Source organism: Equus przewalskii, chromosome 14 (assembly GCF_037783145.1).
Source record: "Equus przewalskii isolate Varuska chromosome 14, EquPr2, whole genome shotgun sequence".
NCBI classification, from domain to species: Eukaryota; Metazoa; Chordata; class Mammalia; order Perissodactyla; family Equidae; genus Equus; species Equus przewalskii.
Genome location: NC_091844.1, coordinates 85,573,931 through 85,587,535, shown reverse-complemented (window position 1 = coordinate 85,587,535; position 13,605 = coordinate 85,573,931). Strand labels below are relative to the sequence as shown.

General features: G+C 51.9%; 1 protein-coding gene across 8 annotated transcripts in view; it reads left to right on the top strand.

Moving 5' to 3' along the window:
- The first annotated feature begins 3,337 nt into the window (after window positions 1-3,337).
- The window catches only part of RNF144A (ring finger protein 144A), a 119,251-nt gene continuing 108,983 nt past the window's right edge, over window positions 3,338-13,605 (top strand). For 2 of the 8 annotated variants that reach the window (XM_070571762.1, XM_070571760.1), the window contains exon 1: window positions 3,463-3,588. Coding sequence is in view for 1 of the 8 variants with exons in the window: in XM_070571754.1 (XP_070427855.1) it covers window positions 5,004-5,109 (106 nt within the window). In the remaining 7 variants the exon portion in view is untranslated. Of the gene's footprint in view, window positions 3,589-4,962; window positions 5,110-13,605 lie in introns of those variants that run through there. The other 6 variants (XM_070571756.1, XM_070571764.1, XM_070571759.1 and 3 more) reach the window with 6 other exon arrangements.

Here is a 13,605-nt window from a genome sequence, read left to right as displayed (position 1 = left end):
CGATCTCTGCCTTCGTGTTCACACGGCATCCTCCCTGTGTATGAGTCTGTCTTCAAATTGATGCTTTTTGTAAGGACATCAGTCATACTGGATTAGGGCCTACTCTCCTCCAGGATGACTTCATCTGAACTAATTATGTGTGCAACGACCCTATTTCCATATAAGGTCACATTATGAGGTGGTGGGGGTTAGAACTTCAACATACAAATTTGGAGGACCCAATTCAGTCCATGGAGGCGCTGTTGCTAAGTGACTGCAAGGATGAGTTCCATCTTCTTTCTTGAAGTTTTGTTTTCTTCCTTAAGTTATTATTCTTTCTTATTTAGACCACACATTTTATTGTGATAGTAATGGAGGTTGGCTTTTTTGCATCTTTTCTCCTGGCGTTCTAGGAAAACAGCTCGAGTCTTGCATCTTGCTAGCTCCTGTGGTGTTTGCAAAGCTGAAGGCAGAGCTACCTGAAGACAACCACTCTGCCTCCTGTCTGATGCGGATGCTCCACCCATGGAAGAGATTCTTTGGGATGTCTAGGCTAGGAAAAAAAGAGAGGAGGCTTTTGAGGGGAGGGTGGCAGGCATGTGGACAAGGGAAGCTTTCCCAAGAAGCCCCGAGAGTGGCAGGCACTTGGCATTGCCCTTGGAGCGGGGGAACCTCTCAGGCTTCCTGGTCTACCTGGGGAGCTGTGCACCTGGATGAGAATCTGCACGCAGTCTGCTGGAAAGAGTTGGCAGGGCTTGGAGGAGACTGTCAGTGGACCTGGCGATGGGCTGAGGATGACAGGTTACATCCCACATCCTCGCACCGTGAAATCCCTCAGATTGCTGTGTGTTCCAAGGGAGAGAGTCAGAACAACAGTGACCTTTAATTGCCTGCTGCTCTCTAGAAATAAAGAATTGCATTTAAATTAATTTTAAAAATTAAAGAAATGTGAGTTTTCTGTACTTATAGAATGTGTGATTACAAATTCGTACAAACTCCGTTGTCTAAAAAGTTTTTATTTTAAGCCATGAGTATGAATCTTGAGCTTCTCTCAATTTTGTGTATAGAGGGGAAATTTCAGAATAGAATTCCATTTCTCCAGCCTCTGGACCATTTACAGCGGCACTAATTCTCTGGTCTGTTCACCGTCTTGCCCATAGTAGGTAATCAAAAAGATGCTTGTTCAATGAGTGAATGATGAGTCACAAATACTTAGGAACAAAGGGCATCTTTGAAAACAGACTTGGCATGACAACCCTCTGGGTGAAGTGGTTCAAAGCCATGACCTGTGTGTGGAGTTGGACTGAAAATCAAGCAGTGATGAGCTGAAATGACCTTGAGAGCCACAGGCAGCTTGTTGTTGGAGAGAACCAGGACGGCTGCTCCGAGGCAGAGCTCAGAGTGGATAATTGCACTCTGTTTATTGAGCACTTAGGCTGCCCAAGGCCCTGTGGGGATACACAGAAAAATGACTCCATTACTCTTCTACAGAATCTTAAGATCTAAAAATCAGACAGTAAACACCCAAAATATGAAGTGTGACAGACGCCGTGATTAACAGAAACAAACTAAACATTACACAAATTCAGGGATCCGGGGATACGGAGAGCAGTGATGGAGTGGGAAGATTTCATAGAGAAAAATCGCCTTTGAGATGCATTGTGTGGACTGCTGCAAATTGGATTATCAATGATCATGTCTTCTTTCCCCATCCCCCAACAACAATTGCATTAACAAAGACAAACAAACATGGGAATGAGGTCACACACATTGAGCACCTACAAGGCTTCAATTACACAGTTGGATAAGAGATCGGTTTTACCCCTCAATCTCCTCCCTGCCTGCCCCAGAGAGTCCTTCCCAGCTCCTCCAACTTGAATTCTGTTGCCCTGTGTACCATAGAAATGTCTGCATCTCACTGTGGACCAATTGAAAGCAGAGCACATGGAATCACTTCCATCCCCTGGGTACCATTCATTTAATCATCCGTTCATAAGCAGTATCACACCAGCACTGTCCTGGTACCACGGCCAGAGTAAAGGAGGGGCGCATACATTTTCCATGAAGCTCAGGCCTTTATGAAGAATCGTTTTCATCTTCTAGTGAGAGGTTGGAGTAACCAAACGTTAGGATTCTTCTCACTGGGCCTTCTTCTTGAATAGTGATGCTTCTGCAAAGAATTTGACAGAGACATCAGAAGGCAAATACTCATTCATATCTTTGAGGAGGGGAAATATTTGCCAGAATAACTTCTCTACGTAGATGAGACAGAATTATGCTTTTGAAAAAGATGTGTATGTAACAGAAGAAGACAAATTATGCAGAGTTGTGTCAAAGATAGTTAAGAATCTTGTAGTGTAATTGTTTCAGGGAAATGAGACAAACAATAGCTAAGGACCATGAAGTTCTTACTCTTTGTCAGTTATACTGATAATGCTTTATGCATAGTTGACTTATTTAATCCCTTCCGGGATCTCTATGACACACATACTCTTACCACCTGCATTTTTCCAGATGAGAAAATTAAAGCACAAAGAAGTTAAGTAACTTGCTTAAGGTCACAGGGCTGTTAGGTGATGGCATTAGAATTCAGAGCAGACAGTGTGGAGAGTATAGTGTTAAGGAAGAAAGATATTACTGTGGGTTTCCCCACAATTCTGGAGAAAGCTGTCTGTGCATTGAAGGAGGCATTCTTTCATAGACATGGATATGTTTTGTTCAGATATGCATGCCTGACAGACATCCAATTTAACACCTGTGTAACTTCTAGCTACGAGAGGGAGTGGCAAAGGTAAATCTCACAGGAATTCTACCTTCAAAGATCTTTGACTCTAACAAGCTAGAACTGCTAAGAGTAGGAAAGGAATTGCTGTGCCCCTATTTTGGGTGTCTTCTCCATCTCGCAAAGCAATCAGGTTGTGGGATGGAAAGACATTTCCTGTGACGCTGGCGTAGAAAGGCCCTGAGCCTTCACTGCAAGGTCCTCATACGACAGGGCATGGAGCTGAGGTTCTGGGAAGCCCAATGGCGAGCTGCTGTCTGTCTGGGCTGTGACAGAGTTGGCACTTGATCCCAGGCCCTGGTGCCCAGCCCGATGCTCTTAGTATCACCTAGCTAAGAAGGTTTGACAGGGTCACCCATTTCTTTCCTAGATTACTGATATTTCCCCCCCAGAGTGTTGGCATCAGGGGTCTGTCTTCCGGGCTGCCACCAGACAGGACCCTTGCTTTCGTTTGGGTGGCCAGAGGCTCCTCGAGGTCCTCTGGGGGACCAGGTGCTCCCCGGGCCTGCGCGGGCGGCGGGCGGCAGGGGGCGCTGTGTGCCGTGCCAGGGCGCTCGGGCCGAGCCGGGGCCCCGCGTCTTTGTGCCGCTCGCCGCCGCCCACTCTCCCCCCGCGGGCTGCGCGCCCCGGCTGGAGGGCGGGCGGGGAATAAAGGGCGGCTCCGAGCTGGACGCGGCGCGGGGCGGCGGGCGGCGGGCGGCGGGCACCCGGGACGGACGGGCGGCAGCCACCGGGCACCGGGCACCCTACATCGCGCGGAGCGCCAGGAGCCCCGCCCGCGGCCGAGCGGGAGCGGCGGCCCCCGGAGCCCCGGCGCGCGGGACCAGGTGGGTGACGCGCGTCCTCTTTGTGTTGGCATCACGGGAGCGGGGCGCGGCCCAGGGGGACCGGGGATGTGGCCGTGCGGAGCCGGCCTTGGCTCGCCCCACGCCGGCCCAGCTGGGTCCCTGGCGCTCCGATCGGTGTGGGCCGGGGGTGGCTGGCGGGGTCCCCGGGTGGGGACCTGCCGGGTCCGTGCTGAGGGCGCCGCCCTGGCACTGCCCTGCCCCTCGGTGGCCCCAGAACTGCGGCCGGCCACTTGGGACCCTCGGCTCCCCAGCCGCCTCCCTGGCCCGGGCGCCCGTCTCCTGCGCTGCGTCCCTGGGCCCTGGTGGGCGGGCGAGGTGGCACACGGGGGCTTCTTTTGAGTGGGGTGCCGCCCGGAGGCCGCGGACGACGAAGTCTCGGGAAGGGGAACGACCGGGGCGCGGGGAGGCGGCGGGAAGGTCAGCCTGGCCGGAGTGGGCCGAGTGTCGTGGGTCCTGCGCTTTGCACATCAGGCGCCGGATGACCGCGGCCGCTGCCTTCCTCGCTGGGAGCCTTCCTCTCCTGAGGGACGTGCGGGGCAGTTCCCTGCGGGGCTCCCCACTCCACCCTCCAGCAGAGGCTCCCCACGTCCCCTGCACCATCCTGGGCGCCCAGCTCTGTTGGCTTGTGCAAACCTGGAGGCTCAGGGTCACGGGGAGGAAGAGGTTACTTGTACGCTAATGATCACCATAGGCAGGTCTCAGGATGGTCACTCCTAAAGTTCTGTCTTTTTCCCAGTAAATTTCTTTTTAAAAAAGCCCATTCAACAAATATCCCGTACTTGCCTTGTGCTGGGTGCAAGGCAGGGTAAGGAAGGAGAGCGAGATAAGGCCCCAGGAGAAGATCCCTAGTGGGTCCTGCTGCCCTGGTGGGAGGGGGATCTGGTCCCTTCACTAGAAAGAGACCCCAGTCTTGCTTTGAACAGTTATGGGAAGGAAGCGCTTTCCTGGGATTGGGGCCTGGGGATCTAGTAAGGACATGGTCCAGTGAATCTGGCCAGGGGCTGCCCTCGGAGATTAGGCTGCAGATAAGATGTGTTTAGAAGCAAAGGCAGAAAGGAGGGGGTGCAGATGCCTGTGGAGCTGTGGGAGTTCCAAGGAGGGGAAGGCAGGGAGAGGAGGCAGGGCTGCTTCATGAGGGGGAGTATTGAGTCAAAGCTTGAAGGGGGGCAGCTCCAAGGTGGTAGGAAGGGCCCCTGGCCAGAGGGAGCTGCCCAGCAAGAAGGAGGGTGGGAACACAAGGTCTGTGCTGGGAACTTTCCCACGGGCCTGCAGCCCAAATGCTCCTGTGATGTGTTCCCTCCCCCAGTACTGATAATAGGGACCTGGTTTCTTGCAGCTTTCTAGTGCCCTCTTAATTTTTGTTTTTATTATTTTTTAAAGAATGCAAAGGGATTATGACTGGAGAGGTCAGATGGGGACAAATCGTGAAATCTTTGAATTCCAGGCCAACTTTGGTCTTGATCCTGTGGCAGTGGGAGCCATTGATGGTTTCGGAAGAGAGTGAGTGAGCTGAGCCCTCCTTTAGAGCAATTAAGGCCGTATTGAGGGAAGGGGGAGTGTGCAGAGTGTGAGCTTTAGAATCAGAACCCCCACCTGCACCGCCTGTCAGTGGGTTAGGCATGGATCGAAGTCCTCATGAAAAAATGGGATGCAAATAACCTAATTTTACTGGCATGCAAAATTTCCAGATTCAGCACAGTTGAAGTTTGCAAGTTCATGTGTTTCAAGGGGCCCTGATTCTAGTGTCAGCACCCTGGAAAAGGAACTAATGAAGGGCAGATTCAAATGCTGGAGGCAGAGCTGCAGCTGGTGAATGAATGATGTGGGCGCCCACAGGCGATGCACCTATGGGGGTACTGAAAACCGGAAGAGCGCTTTCAAGTTCATACCTTTTATAAACATATCCAGCACCCTCGTTTTGTTGGTGTGTAATCCCTGCATCCAGATCTTCACTAGCCTAAGGTGTTTCTCTTGTGGACTGAATGTGGTTTGGGACTTGGAAGCGACCACACACGTTGTTCAGTTGAAGCTGCTGACGTCCAGCGGGTGAACGTGCCACTCAGCCAGACAGCGGCAGGGCCAGACGCTGGGAGCCACGTCGTCTGTTTTTTCCACTGTGGTTCATAGTTTGGCCGTGCCGCTTTCTTTTGTTCAAATTTCTCCTCCTCTTGGGAGCCTTTCTCTCTGGTGGTAGAGATAGGGGGAGACTTGTCCTCGTAGATTGGGAATCACAGAACTATCAGAGATTGCCAGCTCAGCCCTGTCACTGTGACCTTGAGGACACTGTGGCCCCCAAGAGGAAAAGTCAGGGACCCTGGCCACACCGAGAGCTGTTCTCCCAACTGTCTGCTCTTTTTTCTCCTCTGTACTTGAGCTAGGGGCATGGAGATGCCTCGGCTGGCTTGGTGGTTTGGTGGTCTGGAGCCACTCCAGATGGTGTTGAGCCCTCAGACCCTTCAGGGAATCTGGCCAAGGAGGGCTCCCCCAGTTCCTGGGGTGCAGGAGATCAGAGGCAGCCAAGAGGCTGCGAAGAGCATAGAATGTTTCTAAGGCAGATGAAGCCTCTCCTTAGGCACTCTGGGTACCTTCCGACCTTGGAGATCCAAGAACCAGGGTGAAGGTGCCTTTCTTTAAGACTAAAAAGGTCTTTTGAGGTAATCATTTCCAAAAGCAGACTCCTCTGTCTTGTTTCTGCATTACTGACACAAATGAATATCTTTTCTTAATTAGATGAAGAAATTAAGTTGAAGCAACTGTTCCGATACCTGCCTGGGATTAGGGCTGAAGGACAGAGCTTGTGTACAACTTTCTCACTCAGCTGTGTGACCTTGGACAAGTGTCTTAACCTCCCTGGATGCAATGCTATAGAGAAAAATAAGTTCATGGAGAGCATGCTGAAGTGTGTCAACCAATACCTATAGTCTCCTAGAATTTGGCACCAGAGAGAGAGGAAACAGTAGTTAATATTCATTAGCGTTTCCCATCACCAAGTGCTGGTAGGAAGTGCTGTGCATGGCTGTGGATCCAGGTCTCCCACAGCCCCACAGGACAGGTGTTGCTGCTGTCTCCAACTTACAAAGGAGAGAGGTGGAGCAAAGAGCAGCTGTGTCGTCCAAGGCCACGCACATGGTAGAGGTGGAAGCCTGGTGTTCAACCCAGAGTCCTGCAGGAAAGGTACATTCTGTGCCCTTCAGGGGGCTGTGGTCTCAGGGGTGGACGCCACACACTGACAGATTGTTCTAACAGTGGGGTCGGTGTGCCGAGTGCCGTGGGGCGTGGGAGGGGCACCTCATTTCTGCCCATGTGGGGAGGAGTGCGACCAGAGCTGGTGATGCTGGGCCAGTACTTAAAGGATGAGTCCAAGTTAGCCAGGATAATTGGAGGGTCAAGGTCAGATTCTGGGCCTGGGAACAGCAAGAAACAGCCTGGGTGGGCAGGGAACTTAGAGCCAGCGCAGCAACGCTGAGCCAGCAGCAGGCTCTGCCCCGGGCATGTCGGAGGGTGGGCCGGCTGTCTCTGAAAGTGAGGTTTTCACTGTTTGGTTTTGGAGCCTCTGTCCCTGTGAGTAGTCCCTCAGTCCCCGTCCCACCCCTAAGTCTGCTGGGTAGAGGGGAGAGGGTTCCGGGAGCGCGCGGGAGCCATGGGAAGCAACCACCGTTTTTACAATCGGGGAGCCTGTCTCTGTCTTTGAGTCACCTGAGCTAGGCTGGGGCAGTTCCCCAGCGATAGCAGCAGGCAGCCTGCAGGTGACAACCTTCGAGCTGGAAGGGAGCCCAAGGGAGGGGAGTGGTGTTGCAGGCTCCACCGACTTCTGCTCCTGCCAGCCCAGCTCCGTGGGCAGGAACCAGGCACAGATCCAGGGGAGCAAAGAGGGGGCTTCGACATGCAGAACGTGGGTATTGATGGTGCTCTCAGTCGGGCTGTTGGTTAAACAGGGTTTGGGTCTGTCGGCAGAATGCCTCTTACATCATGGTTTTCCTGGGACACTTTTTGGCTTCCAAAGGCGGGTCTTTGTGGCACAGGGCATGTTGGATGTTGGGGGCGGCAGCATTTTAAGGTTATCTACAGGGAGGCGGAGCTGTGCCGATGACCCCGGCAACAAGAAGAGCATCCCTCCCAGACTTCCGGGGACCTCCTGTTCCCCTGCACACAGTGAGGGAGCCTTCCCTCTGCTCTGGCTCTGCACCCAGGACATGTTAACTGGCCAGCGGCGGGGCCGTGTCTGACCCTCCCTGTTCACCCTCAGTCTCTGGCTCGTTTTGCAGGCTCTCCCCTAGTCCAGAATGGCACCACTTGCCCTCCCCTGCCGCCCCCTCCCTGCATCCCCTGCAGGAAGGGCAGCCTGCTGGGCAGAGAGGCTGTCACTCTCCCTCAGCTTGTGGGTGGGAAGGGTCCCCTTCACAGAAATGTGCAGACGTCCTCGTTAGGTGACCTCTTCTTCCTCAAGGGGAAACCTTCTCTTGAGTAGGTGTCCTGAAGCCGGAATCAGAGCAGGTGTTGTTGGACTTTCCTGGGATGCTTTGCCGTGATCCCAGGGCCGTCCCTCCTCATTCTCTCTGCTGACCTCTTGTCACTTCCCCGCTGAGACACCGTGGCCTGTGAAGTCACGAATGTGCCCCTGGGTTGATTTCCAGATTCTTCACCATTTGGTTCCAGCCTGTCTTTCCAGTGCTGATCTCTCCACAGCCTCAGCCCTTGTGCCCTAGAATGTTCTCTCCCTCCGTCTCCATATGCCAGATTCCTCGTGACCCTTCCAGGCTCAGCAGGCACGTTGCCTTTTTCTTAAAGCTATAGGATTGTTAGTGTGGGGACTGTGGGGGGTGCTCATCTAGCACTGGCGTCTTAACAATGAGAAACTGGAGGCGTGTGGAGCACGAAGGGCAGACTGTAGGCCTGCGGCTCAAGCACGCCCCATCCCTTCCAGGCTCCTGCTCTCTCTCTCTCCCGCCTGCAGGTGGAAACGTCCTCTCTCCCAGGTGCTTCCATAGCAACTTTTTTCCAAAACCTATATTTGCGCTTAAAACCCTCTAATCTAATTTTAGTGATTTGTATGACTGTCATATTTCATCTACTACATTATAAGTGCCACACGGGCAGGAACTTACTCACGTTAGCATTCCCTCACTGCCTTATCATGCTCTTTCTAAATGCATTTTGTTAAATGATTGAATACGAGATAATCTGCCCACTGTGTCAGGAGGGAAACTGTGGGCAGATTATCGATGAGGAAATGGGATTTGAGTTTACCTTCTGTACTCCAGCAAGATCTGAGCAAATCCCGAGATATGGGTCTCTCTTTGGGAGGTCAGGCCACAGAGCAGTATACCACAGGACTATAAGATGCTGAATGCCCCGTGGGTGGGGATGCTCCTTGGGTCGGAGGATGAAGGCTGGAGCCGCAGCCTGGCGGCGTGGGATGCAGGGAGGAAGGCCTTGACAGTCCTGGGTCCTGTGATTGTGCCGACAGCAGATAGCGCCAGTTCCAGTGGCACAGACGGCGAGACTTGTATGGGCTGGCTGGCGGTGGTCCTGTAGCTGGGGGCACTCTGGAGCAGGGGAGAATGAGGCAGGAGAAATGGGCGTTACCCTGCAGTGCTCATAGTCCAGCAAGGGAGCCGTGATGAGGGGACAGTGACGCATAAAGGCCAAAGTGTGCTCATCCAAGTGTGTGTTATGGGAATGCTGGTGGAGTTGATGGAAGTGACTGATGGGAACAGGAGTGAATGTGGGTAGCCTTTGCAGAAGATTGGAGAGCAGAGAAGAGGGTGCTCCCTGCTGGGGTGGAAGAGGGCCAAAGATTTGGGACCAAGAAGGGTTTGTTCTTGAGAACGTTGGGTTGGGGCTGGTGGTCGGGCCCATGGGCAAGGGAAGGAGGTGGGGCTCCCTCAGCCTTAGGAGCTTAGATCTTTCTAATGAAAGATTGGGGTGCTCTAGGTAAAGAGGTGGTCAGAGTTCCTAGAAAGGCTGTTTGCCAGGTAAATGCAATATGGGCCATCGATTCACATGGCTGTTTTTCTATGGGAGTTGAAGAGCAGCAACTGCAAAGGAGGCTATAAAGTGTGTGCACAATAATTCATGGCATTTGGTGTATTCTGTCTTTGTGGAATCCATGTCTTGAGTGACTTATCTTCTCTTTTGGTCTCTGGTGCAAGTTTGCACTCAGAAGCCTCATGCAGAGTGCGTGTTCCAGGATAACTTTGCCTCAGGGAGTGTGAAGGCTTGTGGAGACCCTGTGAGGCGGCCATTTGCTAGGCGATTGAGAACATAAAGAAACAAACAGTACCATAAATTAATTTTTCCTGACTGCCTGGACTGCCACACAGCACTTCTTGGTAGCACATGCACTGGTGCATAGTAGCCCTAGGACAATGGGGTAGAAAGAGCTTCCAGAAGACTTTTGGAGCTGGCACCTCCGGACCTGAATTTGTTGGCTGAAACTGTGTGTGTTTCTTCCTCATCCCTTGGCAGGGGCGAGGCAGGCCCAGGCCCTGTGTGGAAAATACAGAGCTCGCTGTCTGCTGAGGCCACAGTTGCTTCTTTCTTCTTTATGTCTCAATGGGGCGTCAGCCACGGGCCCTGAAAACTGGTGCAGTCTGGTTGGGAGAGGCCAGCAGAGTGGTGGATGGGGCCGGATGTGTTAGAAAAAAGAAGTAAGGAGGTGTTTTTATTCCATCAGCTCCTGGGACCCTAAGGAACGGCCTCTGTGTCAGCATATATTCTCCCCTCCTCCCCATCTGCTGTCTTCACAGCTTGCCTGCTGTCCTCATGCATAGAAGCTATGCTGCAGATTCAGTGATGTGTCCCCCAGATGCATATGTTGAAACGTAATCCCCTAAGAGATGGTATTAGGAGGTGGGGCCTTTGGGAGCTGACTAGGTCACAAAGATGGAGCCCTCATGAATGAGATTAGTGCCCTTTTTTTAAAATGAAATAAAATCCCAGAAAGCTCTCTTGCGCCTTCTGTCATGTGAGGACACAGTGAAAAGATGGCCATCTGTGAACCAGGAAGCGGGCTCTCACCAGACACTGAATCTGCCAGCACCTTGATCTTGGACTTCCAGCTCCAGACCTGTGAGAAATAAATGTTTGTTGTTTATAAGCCATCCATTCTATGGTATCTTGCTATAATTCTATGAATGGACTAAGACAGGCAAAATGGCTAGTCACCAGTCATACTGGAGTGGGGCCCACTCTATCAATCTTAACTTGAGCATCTGCAAAGACCCTAACAAGGTCACATTCACAAATACTGGGGGTCACACAATTCAACCCATAACATATATCTGCCAGTGGCAGGTAGTACCTGTTTGTGCATGTTTGTCTGTCACTGTGTGTTTGGCCAGCAATAGAACACTTACTAACAGGGCCTTACACAGATGGGTGTCTGCGTCCCAGAGAGAAGGCAGGGGATGGGGGTGCGTGCCTCACTGGTGCAGCTGCTCGGGGGTGTTTCCGGGAACTCAGGTCCTCTTGTTGCTCTGTATCCTTTGCCCTCACACTGCGCTGGGGTCCAGATGGCTCTCCACAGCTGCTGGCTCACATCTGTGTTTAAGGTAGCAGAAGAGGTGGGGGGAGATGCTGTCAACTACATCTGTCCCTTATTATCAGGAAAGAACAAGCTTTTCCTAAAGCACTGCAGCTGCCTCTGTTCGTGTCCTGTTGTCTGGAGCTGGGCTGCATGGCCGCACCCAGGAATGAGAGAAGCTGAGAAGGTGAGAGCCTGCAAGAGCTGGGAGGGGTGTCCTCAAGGGGCCTGGACAAAACAGAGCATGAAGACCCGCCCAGTTTGGTGCATGGCCAGGCTCAGGTTTAGTAAATGGTCTTTCCTTCTCTCACCTGCTCTTGTTGGAAAGGCAGGAATCCCTAGGGAAGAGGTCCAGACCAGTGTGCATGTGGCTTACCTGTTCTCATTGTTGTGCCGAGGTGGTGTCCACACACGCCTGCCTTCCGTGAACATTTGTAACTGTGGCTGCATGATGGCCAGGAAGCCACAAACCTGTCTTGTTCATTTCTGTGTCCCTCTGGCCCCTGGCTCAGAGTAGGTGCTCGATAAATCTTTGTCGAACTTCATAGGCATCTTTTCCCTTCAAAGACATTCGAGTCCAGAAATGGCCTCATCCATTCATCCTTTCTCTTGTTCATTTGTCCATTCATTTGGCAAAACCTCCTTGGTGCTGACGGTTCAAAGGTAGATTAAGGAATATACAGGGAGGGTGAGGACACGGAGAGTGGGAAGGAAGAGGGGTGGTGAGGCATTTCTACAACAAAACAGGGTGTGGCATTCTGTAATCAACAGGACAGGTATTAATCTCTTAAACTTTTGGAATTTTATAAATTCCAGTTCCACTCTAGTAAAAACAACCAGCTGGGACACATCGGAATCTCTTTTCATCCAGCAGTGCGGCTTACTCTCCAATTCTCCTACTTGTGAAATAGTTCAGAATTTAAAGTACATGGTTTTTAATATGCTGAGTAAATATTTGCTGAGCCCCCACCCTGAGCCAGGCACCGGGCTGTGGAATGTGCAGACGTGAAGACCTCTCAGAAGGTAATGTTTCCAGCCTGTCCTGAAGTGAATGTGCTGTTCCTGCGGCACAGCGGCCAAGGGGACGGTTCTTATCTGTTAATACTTTAATCGCTCCTGGGATTCTTTCCCCTTTGGCCAGCAGCCCTGCTTCCTTGACAGTGACCTTGTTTCTCTCAGTCCCTGGCCACGTGCAGCGGGTCCAGCCTTTTCTCCTGGAGGACCAGATCGACTGCCCGCGGAGGCCACTAATTGGAGGCCTTGGGCTGTGTCCTGCTGGCTTGGCAGATAAGGCCTCTCTCTCAAGGACTGTGTTTATCTGGGGAGGGTAGGACCTCTTTCTGGTCCAGTGGGAGCAAACCAAAGGCAGACAGGCAGAGGGGAGTGTGGATGGAGAGCGGGGCTGGCCAGGTGGTGGTCACTGCCTCCGTGCGGGTCCTCAGCCCTTGAACTGTGGCCAGTGCCATGTGAGCTGTGCCGTGAGTGTGGAAAGTACCTAGCTTCCAAGATCTAGGCTGAAAAACAGAATGTAAAATATCTCAGTCGTAACTTTTGTATTGATTACATGTTGAAATGATTTTAGTTTGTATTGAATTAAATAAACTGTATTATGAAAATTAATTTCCCTTGCTTATTTTTACTTTTTAACATGGATACCAGAAAATTTAGAATTACATATGCAGCTCATATTATATTTCCTCGTACTGGTGATCTGGAGGGTCTTGGAGAAGGGGGTCTCTTTCGAGGTCAACAGGCCTTTTGACCAGCTCTGTCCCCTTCTAGAGAGCTCGCGGTCCTGGGACGTGGCTAACCTGTACCTAAGGGCCGCACAGTAGTGTGTCTGGTGTTGATGTGTGCCGTGTTTTGACTGTCACTCGACAGTTCTCATTTCGTGTCTTGAGTTCGCTCATAGATGCTCGAGATTCCTGCCTGACTTGGTCCATTTGGGCACCTTCTCTGCAGCCTCTCTCATTCACAGTCAACTGTTCCACTGACTCAACTCACTTCAGTATCAATTCAGATGCCAAAGTCCTTGGACGTATTTTTAGTGTATAACATGAGGGGCTGGGGTAGATGAACCTAACCCTTTTCCTTATGGAACTCCTTGATCGCTCATTTGAAGTCTACCTTGACTTTCCCCTTTGCCTCCGGTGAGCTGCCGCAGGCCGTTCTGACTTTCCCTCCCAGTCCGCCTGTCTCTCTCTCAGCTTCCACTGTCTTTGTCCTTGAACGTTGGCATTGTCCCTGCCCACCTTCAATGATCAAGTCAAAAGCACCCACTGAATCTTCCCCATATTGGGTGCCCAGTGAAGACTGGTTGAGAGACACTTCTTGCATACATCTCTCTTTGTGAATTCTACCACCTGCACCTGGCCTGTGTCAACATGTGTGGACTTAGTCTTGGAAGTCACTAAACGTCTTGCCTTAGGCCCCTCACCCAAGTGCTCTTCTGTGGCTGACCTCCTCCATGG